This window comes from Rhea americana, unplaced genomic scaffold, assembly GCF_003343005.1.
Source record: "Rhea americana isolate MKP2758 unplaced genomic scaffold, rheAme1 scaffold_204, whole genome shotgun sequence".
NCBI classification, from domain to species: Eukaryota; Metazoa; Chordata; class Aves; order Rheiformes; family Rheidae; genus Rhea; species Rhea americana.
This window is the reverse complement of record NW_028186195.1, coordinates 21,068-31,346: the sequence shown is the minus strand read 5'-3', so window position 1 is coordinate 31,346 and position 10,279 is coordinate 21,068. Positions and strand designations below refer to the sequence as shown.

The following is a 10,279-nucleotide window of genomic DNA, read 5'->3' as shown; positions in this document are numbered from 1 at the left end:
GAGGAGGATGGTGTGGCTTTGGTCTGTTTMTCCTTGTAAAATTACATTCAAAGATGAAAAGGATGTTCGTGATAATACCAGAGAATAAGAGTGATGGACCTTTTTGTGGGTCAGTTAGCGTCTTCCAGGCAAATTAGGATATGGCTTTAGAAAGGGAAGAAGGAATGGTAAGAGTCTAGACAGGAAACACTTATGGTGTAGGTCAGGATTCTAGCAAGAGGGAGGTAAACATATTCTAGCAACCATTGCTGTAGAAGAGCTCAGTTTCCTGTTTCAACCTCCTTGCCCTGAGTAAAGTACTAAGAGGAATTAGATTAAGATTTCTTGCCAGTTTTAACATTAAAGCAGTATTCCTGGTGAATAATAAATCAAGTATGAATTTGCTTATTTTGCCATGATAGTTGATCACTTTTTCCTACCTTTCAAAAAGACACTGTGACACGAGGAGGCCCACATGGTCTGAAGATTTAGAGCAAGGGACAGAGGAGATGGAAAGAAAAGTGACAGGAAGGAGCGTGCTCTGGAAGGAGAGCTTGGCTGATGTTCCCAGGTGCTTTGGAGCTGCAGAACCACCATGAAAGTGCAAGGTACTGTTTAGTCCTTSAGGTATCAGAGGAACTGAAACTGATGGCTTCACAGGAAATGTTCCTACCTTTTGCAATAGATTTGTTAGTATGATGTTTTGGGTAAATCCCTAAATATTTTTTAGAAGGATTTATCTAGTATTTACATAGTGGAAGTGAAGGACTTTCTCACTTCCAGAGTCTGCAGAGTAAATCTTACTGCTGCTGTCATCTTGGAAGAAAAGTCAACGGCACTTAAACATGCTTTCTCTAGTATACAGTTGGTGGCAATATCCTTCAAAATATTTCTTCAATGTCCTTTATGATTTTGATAATAGAGTGGACAGAACGCTTGTTGAATTTTCAGATGATGCTCATCTGGTCAGAAAGGATGCAAGCACCTTAAAATAAGGATTACCAGTCCAATTAATGTGAACATGTGAGAGAAATATCTGACATAAAGATGTAGTTTTGAAAAGACATATGCAAAGTGCTTATACTACTAAGATGGATATAATTGTCTGCACAAATATGAGAGGGTGAAAATGAGRTGCAGGAGTGCGTTGGCAGAAAAGGAAATGAGCGTTAGGGTAGGTTAAGCTGCATGTCAGTCAACCGTRCTGTCTGTTACGACAAAAATAAATTTGTGGAGATGCATAAACACGTGAAGCAGTCTTTCATGTAGCACATGAAGCTTGCTACTGGAGAGGCATCACTGGTATATTGTGTCCAGTTTTGGATTCTTCTTCAGTATAGATGTGATCTAACTGGAGAGTCCAGTAGAGCCTGATGTGAACAGTCAGAAGTCTAGAAAATACGATMCACAAGAAAATATTGGGAGAATGGRCTTTACTTAATTGAAGGAAAGGAGATGGGATATGACAACATACTTTGAGGATCTTGCAGCCAGAGAGAAAAGGGGAGTAAACTGTTCACCTCCTTTGTGGATTGGATAAAATCACAATGAGAGAAATSTGCTGGACATCAGGGAAACTCCTTTATACAGTGAGGATAGCAGAGCAGTGGAATAGATTGCTTGTGAAGGCTGTGAAACTCTTATCAGTGAATATTTCAGCGCAGGTTAGGCAAACATTTGTTGGAGATGCTTCAGGTGCAGCTGATCCTACCTTGGGATGGGTGGATGGACTGGACCAGTTCATAATGTCCTTCTAGTGAACAACGTTCTGCATAACTGTAAAATGACTGGTGCAGTTGACCTCATCTATTAATTGTAATCAATTAAAAATATAGTTAACTTAATGAGTCAATGTATTTAATACCTTAACAATGCGCATCTTTTGTTTAAAACATGCATGTAGCTAATAGAAGATTAAAACTCATTGCAGCTCACTGATATTTGCACAGTAAAGGCCTGAGCCTTTACATTTACAGTAAAATGGCCAGAAGTTGTTAGATTGGATGCAGTCGCAGAATAAATTTGAAGAGAACATTAGCATTGCCTTCAGTGTGATACTAATTTTTTTCCTGGTTTGATAGCAAACTTTTCACTCTCACTTAAGCATTCGACAGAGTAAACTGAAGTAAGCRCACATGAGTATATGGTCACAGTGGATATCCTGTGTGTGTTTACGTTCACTAATAGAAAGCTGCAAGTAAATTTGGGTAGTATCAGAGAAATTTGTTTTGTGTATTGTACAGAATGGGAGGCCCTTGTGATCCTGAAAGCAGTATGGGATCCAACAGACTCCTGGAAGGGTGCAGAGCAGAAATCGCACCTTGCAGACATTGCTGAAATTCCCAGTGCCCCGCTGCACCCTGCACTGCGGCGGGAGAGGTGGGTTTTCTGATGTTTGCCCCGCAGAATCCAGTGCTCCTGTGGAGACAGGGTGGAGACAGCCTCAACTGCTGCACTGGTCATGTGCCAGATGAGCTTGTTTTTATGAAATGATTTTGTTTTGTGGTGGAATGGGCAACAATCTAAACTTTTTTCCCTGCTTTTTTTTGTTTTGTTTTTTGCTTACACTGAAGAGTTTGTCGGTGACCTCACAATTAGTGATAATTGGGATGAACTGTTCTGTGTAGGTGGATGTAGCTGTATGCTGCGTTTTGTAACCGAGCCGATGAGCTGCAGGCGTGTCAAGGTGCGTAAACCTAAGAGCCACAGCTTGACTTTTGTGTCAAATATAGGTCGTATCCATAGGGGAGTAGGTACCCTAGCAGCTTACCTCAGTGTCTGAAAAACAGTAACAGCTATGACTTAYTCTGATAGTTTTCAAGCTCCCACATGCTGTGGAACATACACAAAATTCTTCCTGTCAGTTCGGGATGGGGAGGGGAAGATGATTCATGTCTTCCTGGTTGCCTCTGATGCTTGGTAATTAAAGCAGTCTTTAATGAGATAAGATAAATATAGTGGATGCAGTTGCTTTCTTCTCCTTGGAAATGCACTCTCAACTGACATTGCATCCAAGAATGAATGGTGAGAGGCATATTCTCAGATGCTGTGGTGGGGAATATAGTGAAACTCAGCCAGCAATCTTAGCCAACGGCAGGAAGCAGCTGCCTACAAGTCCTGTAGGCTACTGTAGAATTTATTGCAAACTACTGTGTTGGAGATCCATACTTATCATATTATGGTATATATCTTTTTAAAAACGGGTATGAGGAAAAAGCTTAAAAAAAGAGCTTATTTGGGGAAAGCAGAATATAAATGTCTTAAAACATCTTATATGCAAGACAGCTGAATATTCAAGTTTGCTTTTTCCTATCATTTCTGCTTTTCTTTCAGAAATAGTTTACATAAATGAAACCATTTTTACCTTATGTTAAAATACGTGGATGAGTGTTCACGGTGACCATCTTGACTGGAAGGTAGCAACTTAATACAGATTTGCTTGCAGAATCACATCTAATAATGCCTTCATAACATGCTGGAACGTAGCATTGAGCTAGAGACAGTTTGCAGCTATTGTAGCAGTCTACCTTGTCCTTGCTACAATCTTGTCTTGTGCTAATTAGGTCAGGCTGAATGCATTTTTGTTCCCTGGGTGAGATAAAGTCTAACTGTGTTAGTCACTGGAAGGGCAGCGTATGCTAGATGGGACTGAAGATGGCCGATGTGTTGTGGGATTAAGGTCACACCTTTCAAGCTTTGTGTTCATCTCTAGAAAAAGCGTCAGTCCCACACAGCCAGCCCTTGACAGTAGGAGGAGGATTGACGCAGGATTATCTTTTGCCTATCTTCTCATTTCTGCTTTGTTTCATGTCACTTCCATTCGATTTGCGTATAACAGGAGTCTGCCCTTTTAGAGGGTTGCTTATGATGAACAAAATGTTGCATGGGGCAGTCAGCATGGAAATAGAATCTTTTAAAAGTGAGAGTAAATGCACTGGAGATACCTGCTAGAATGAACACTTTTATTCTGGGGAATGCCAGTGATGGTGTGCTGCATTTTCAGAGTGCAGAGTTGTGTTGTTTCCTGAGGACAGTTCCACAAAACTTTACAAAATAGACAAAATAAGTGAGTTTGTGGCAATTTTATCCCTTTTAGGGCATGGGGGGAGAATAGAGGTTTTTGCGAGAAGAGGAAGAAAACTGAAAATTGAAAGGAAACCTATTTACATTAATCTCAAACCTTTACTGCAAACCTTGCTATTCTCTTTTTAGTTCAACTAATAACTAGAAAGCAAGATGATGTCTTCTTACACTTTATTTTAACTTATTCCAGTAGGAAGCACTTTGTTAGTCAATACAAACTCTTCGTCCTCTTCTAACAAATTTTACACAAAATAAAGGGAAGAAAAGCACATTGTACCTGAAATCAACTTCCAAACTGACAGTAGTGAAGTGAGGAACGGAGAGCACAAAACGGAGGGAGAAGTGTCAGAATGGTCTGGGTAGAAAATTATATTCTTATTGCTGTTTTTCTAACATGCAACTTCTTAGAATTATGCTATTCCCAGAAAATCCTCCCAATTATGTTAGCTTTGTGTGATGATTCATTCCTTTTGTCTTCTGTTTCCAAGTGTGCTTTTGGAAAGGCGCGCAGCTTTTTGAGTGCTGCAAAGATTAATCATGCCCTAATGTTCTTGTAGCGTGTGTTGTAAGGGTTTCTCCAGAAGTCTCTTGAAGTATCCTGTCCTCCACTTAAATAAAGGCACTTCTGGAATGGATTGGAAAAGTAACAAATGTAGAGCAGAAATTTGCAAGAGCATAGGAGCGGATACGAACTAAAATGTGTGATTGGAAATGACAGATGTAGAGAAGTGATTTGCTAGAGCATATACTTTTGGTGGCTCACACCAGGGAAGGAAACAGCCCTTCCCTCTCCTATTTTCTTGCCAAGGAGGATTGAAACTCTGTACTTTCTCTAGCCTTTGCACAGCAAGGCCATTTAGATGAAGATTTTTCTACCTTTTATACAATAATTACAATAATTAATGAAAATTCTGCTGTTGTATGTGTGTTATCCGTTTTCTTGAGAAACAGCTTAGCTCTGACTGCACTTCAGTTTACAAAAATGCTCTATTACAAGTAGATGCGCTTTAATATCTCTGTGTTCTCTATAAGCAGGTGCACATGGACACTGTAATGTAAGAAAAATTGAAACCAATCTAGTTACTTTTGGTTCTTCATTGAGAATGTAATTTTTGAAAAGAGTGCAAAATGGTTACAATCATCACTTGCTGCTGTGGCAGTGTCAGTCCAAGGCCCATGTGTTGCTGTAAAGTAACTCTGTACTGTTGGTGTAAGACAGCTAGAAGTATTTGCAGGATGACATGAGACCCTTCCCCCAACCCCAGATGTTTTTGCTAACTGTAAAATAAATAAAACAAGTCTGTCTTGATGTAAATATTTTTTCACACACTTCTTTGCATGCTACTTTTTTTTGTCATGTTCCATAGAGGAGGGCTGTATCCTCTGCAGAACTAAACCCACTGTAATCTATATCTCAGACTGCTAAAGTATACCTGTCCAGATACAGCATGAGAAGGAGGAGATGAGGAAAAGACAGCTGCAGCAGTATGAGGATGTGAGTCTTGGTTCAGATGCATGAGTGTTTTACTGGTTTTCCTTAAATATTCTGCTTATATAGTGAGCTTGAGATACAGCAGAGGATAGCAAATGAAATGGAGCAATGTGTTTCAAAACTCTCTTGATATCACCAGTGTCACTTGAATGGTGCTGAGCATCCAAGGGTGCCTCGGATGCTGCCCCGTAGGTATGGGATTTGCGGTCTGCAAAGGTCTGAGTCTGCTGCAGCTGTTCGCTGCTCCCTGATCTGAGGAAGGAGATGCACTCAATGCTCTCCTGCCTGAAGGCAGATCTTTCTAAAGCACTTGGAGGAGGAGGAAGTTTGTTCTTTAATCTGCAGCAGCTCTCTGCAAACGGGAGAATTCTGTTACCCAAGAGCTCTGTTAGCATAAAGAAGCAGGAATAGTTCTGTGTGCTAGTCTAACTTTGATAAAGCCCCCTCCCTCATAATTTGGGTGAATCTGCCTCTGTGGTGATCTCTACACACATTTTGACTTGAGCAATTAGACCTGCATATTTAATGGTGCAAGTCTTCATAGGAAGACTTCACTAGGGATCCAGTTCCTGCACCTAATGCCTAAACTGTGCTGCACAGGTGCAGCTTGCATCAGGCTCCCTGATGTCCTGTCTGTGAAGCAGTCCGTGATGCGTGTTCAGTAAGCCAAACCCGGAAAGGCTGGWCTCGGTGCAACAGGCACAAGAGCTCTGGTAAACTTGTGAGGCAGGACTTGAGTCTCTGTTGTATGTTTCTGCTGTGCTCAGTGAAGAACAGCAGCAGAAAGGATGCTGTTCTGGTGTCTGGGATGAAAGCAGTCGTGTTTTTGAAGCGTTAATCTGAGGTCATGTTCTTGGGATAGCTGTGAAGTAGCACAGTGCTTTGTACTTGCAGTGCTGCAAAATATCTCCCTCCTCAAGTTCAGTAATGAGCATTCATATTCAGGTGACTTGCTCTTAGGCTGATCGGAGAAGTTGAGCAAGCATCTACAGAAGTTCAATTTTCAATGTARTTTGCTGGCCTGAGGGGGAGATTTTTTGAAGGAACCTGTGACATTGAAAGATTGGTTGGAGATTCCAGCCCATTTCTGAAATGCTGGAGCAGGCCTCCAGAGGAGGGTTTGAGTGCATAATAATGCCTTAGTGTAACTTGCAAGGCCACAGCAGTGTTCTGAATTTCATTTTGTCTTTCTGTATGTTCAAAGTTACTGTTTTTAAAATGAATGTGATATCTCTTTCCCATTCTGAAAACTTAACGCCTTCTAAGGCGTTTTTTTTAAGAGTTAAATTGTTACAAGGAGTAGAGCGATTCCCTTCCCCCTATTTCTAGGTCTGAGAGCTAGCGCTCTTCTGATGAGCTCATTGATTCCATTGCCATGAGCTAGTGAAACTGTTGCTCTTAATCCTGTATGCAATCCCAGGACAACCAACCTCCCGCTTTCCAGGGGGAATAGCACTTGAACTAAGCACAGAGAGTGTCTGTGCACTGGAAATTTGATTTACATGTGCAATTTATTATTATTTAACCAATCAATGTAAAACTGTTGCTTGCAAAAACTGATGTCCTGATTCTCATTAAGGAATCTTGGAGAATAGAGTTTTGCTTGTTTTTTTTTTAGTCAGAGAATCTTTGTTGCATATGCAACATAATTTATAAAGTTTTCTACTGCAAAAGGCTACTTTGTGTTGCATGCATTTGTTTCACCTCATTAGTTTTCATAAGGTTTTCCAGTGCTCTCTGAGAAYATAATTAGCAGTACTGGCCTTTTGTCAGAGATTCTTGACTGTCATGTGCGGGGGTGAGGGCATGATGCTGAGTTCTGCTCAACTGGCTTTGTGCTTGGGTACCGTTAGGAAGAACGGCACTGCTGGAGCCTATGGGAGCTAGTCTAGAGAGTCTGCATAGCCAAGTGGGTGCTATTCTGCAGCTTTGCAGCTCAGGACACCTGGCTTTGACACTGTCTTTCTGTGTGTCCTTGAACAAGTTCTCTTTGTGCTGACCTCCTTTGTTAAGTGCTCTGGTTTCTGCTGATGAAAGATGGTGTTGTATGAGATAGATACTTCTRAGAGACTAATTGGATTGCAGACCTTTTGATTTAAACATTCTGTTGAACTTGATGCCTTCTCTGCGATTTGCAGTGGCACTTCGTGAGGCAGTCTGAGTGTGTTTTGCTCAGAGGTTTGCTTTGTGGTCTTCTGTGTGCATGAGAGCTTTTGGCTCTTTCTCTTCAGAAGCACACCTTAAAAGAGATACAGCTCTTGAAACGTGTGTTGTGCCTGGGCAGCATGGTGGTATGTTGCTTCTCATAAACAGAGTTTATAAGTATACTGTCTCTTGTTGATACTTGGACATATAGCATTGTAGAAAGTGTTTAAAATAGTGTCCACCTGCCCTGCAAGATAGTAATCTTCTCAGTGTTGTCCTCCTTAGAGGAAGGAAGTGTTAATGCCGTTTCACARGTGGAGAGCTGAGACTGAGAAACAGTATCTGGGGATATGTGAGCTAGCYTGTGTAGTGTCAAAGGGCTGCAGTGAGCTAATTTCCTTGACAGAGCTATAAGCTTGCTCAGGGATCTGCTTGGTGCCAGGCTGTAGACCTATACTAGATGGCCCAATCTCAACAAGGATCTAGAATAAGTTGGAGACTTGAATTGCAATTTCCAGAATCTCAGACTGCTTCCTTCCTACGGAAGTAGCTTTTTCTAAAATTGTTTCCTTCTTTGTGTCTTAKCCTTCTGTTTGTTGTGTTCCTTAAGACACTCTAATCTGATAGCCTTTCTCTTTTYTTTCTCTTTTCTAGGTTTCCAGCAGATTTCTCTGTTGTCTTCCTATGAAGTTATAAYTCCRCAAAGGTTAGGAAGAGAACGACGAGAGGCYTCCAATGTCTCCTCTGTACAGGTACTGGGCGTTCTTAGAAACACTTTCATTTAGCCATCTACTTATTAACAAGTCCCATCCAAAACTGACCTTAAATTCTCACAAACCACTGTCTGATTTGCCTAGCAGCAAGCAAGTATTTGTTCATACAACAACAAAGAAAAAAGTGTAACATGTAGCATTGATTTAGTACCAGTCTGGTAAATGCTTCCCTGCTCCAGGGGTTACAAGTTGCAGCAAGGGAATTTTTATGGTGRTTAAGCACTGGAACAAGTTTCAGAGAGGTGGTGGAATTGTTATTCTGGGAGATGCTCCGAGTTTGCTTGGAGAAGGTCTTCAGCAGCCTGGACTAACTCTGCAGCTAGCCCTGCTTTGAGCAGGGAGTTGGACTAGAGACCAGAGGTATTTCCCAGCCTGAATTATTTTGATGTAGCCATGTAATTAAAGACTGCATACTTAAGGGCATTTGGATTAAACCAACTGTTGCTTTGGTCACAAGTCTTACAAGCATTGGCAGAATTTAATATTAACAAGAATGTCTTGTAGTTTRTTGCAGTTAAGGGTAGTATTCCTGCTGTAATATTTAATATAGTGATCAGGTAATTTGGCTTATTTATGGACCTTAGTTACAGTGTGCATCACTTATACAAGGCTGTGGAAATACTGGCTCACTGTGTTCAGTAACAAAACTCTACTCTCCTTTTCGGGCTCTAAGCATTTTCTTTTACCCCCCTGGAAGCCTTAGAAATACAGAATAAGGAAACCACAAAGCTATTTTGAAATAGTTTTCTTCATGTGACTTTTTACTGGCGCTACAGGAAAAGATGCCAGATTCTTGAGATAGGACAATTATAGATTTCAGGCTCACCCATACTTTGGTTATTTCTGGTCTGGGGCAATCAGCAAGATTAACGAGGAAAGTTTGTTAGCTCCATCTCTGTGGACATGACAGAGTGAGGTATTCATTTTGTCTGCTGGATGTCTGGGAACCAGAGTAAATTCTGATGGCTAAGGTCAGGTTCTCATTTAGAAGTCTTCTCAGCACAGTAAAACTGGCTAGGAGTGCAACAAAAACCTGATCCCCTAACCAACATTGTGATGCCAGCAAGAATCATGGGAGAGGCAGCTCAGATCGACAGAGGAGTTTTACATCCCTCAAGGAGATGGTTTAAATTTTGTCAATATCAGCTGGATTTCCAGCACTTTGCTGCTACGACTATATCTGCAAAGGTTAACAGTACAGACTAGTCCTGAGTTAACAGAAGGTGATAGTAGTGATCTGAATGTCATATTCATAGCCATGGAGCTCGCAGGGACTGTCTCTTGCAAAATTTTAGTTGATTTTGAAGAATGTTTGTTCTCTTCACTAACATGGGTAAATTATAACTTCTTTTTTTWTATATTCAGGACAAGGTATCATATGCTATTGAGATAGAGGGAAAAGAATACACAATTCATCTAGAAAAGAACAAGTAAGTGATGAATATATWATTAAATTTCATTTACTGTGTCAAAATATTAGTTCTGAATCTTGAGATTGGTTAACAAAGGTAGAGTTACATGCAGACTCTGTGAAATATGTGGAAAAAGACAGTGAAAGTAGATTTAGTCACGCAGGCTTGGCTATTGGCCAGAAATTTTGCTGAATTCCTACAACCCTGGTGATCCCCTTTCAGTAAAGGAAGCAGTAGTTTGCTCAAAAGGGATCTTGGGAAWCATTGAAATGACTCTTTCCTTTCACATCTAAAAATAAACAAACTGAGCTATATTTCAAGTAAACATTTTTGCTTTCTCTTGGGTTTTGTTTATTGGTTTTTTTTTCCTGTCTCAGTAGTGTCAAATGAGGAAG

General features: G+C 40.6%; 1 protein-coding gene across 1 annotated transcript in view; it reads left to right on the top strand.

Annotated features, from left to right (window-relative positions):
• The first annotated feature begins 574 nt into the window (after nt 1–574).
• ADAM9 (ADAM metallopeptidase domain 9) overlaps nt 575–10,279 on the top strand; it is a 28,446-nt gene continuing 18,741 nt past the window's right edge. The window contains exons 1-3 of the mRNA XM_085304218.1: nt 575–587; nt 8,354–8,451; nt 9,838–9,902. Coding sequence (XP_085160344.1) covers nt 575–587; nt 8,354–8,451; nt 9,838–9,902 — 176 coding nt within the window. The remainder of the gene's footprint in view (nt 588–8,353; nt 8,452–9,837; nt 9,903–10,279) is intronic.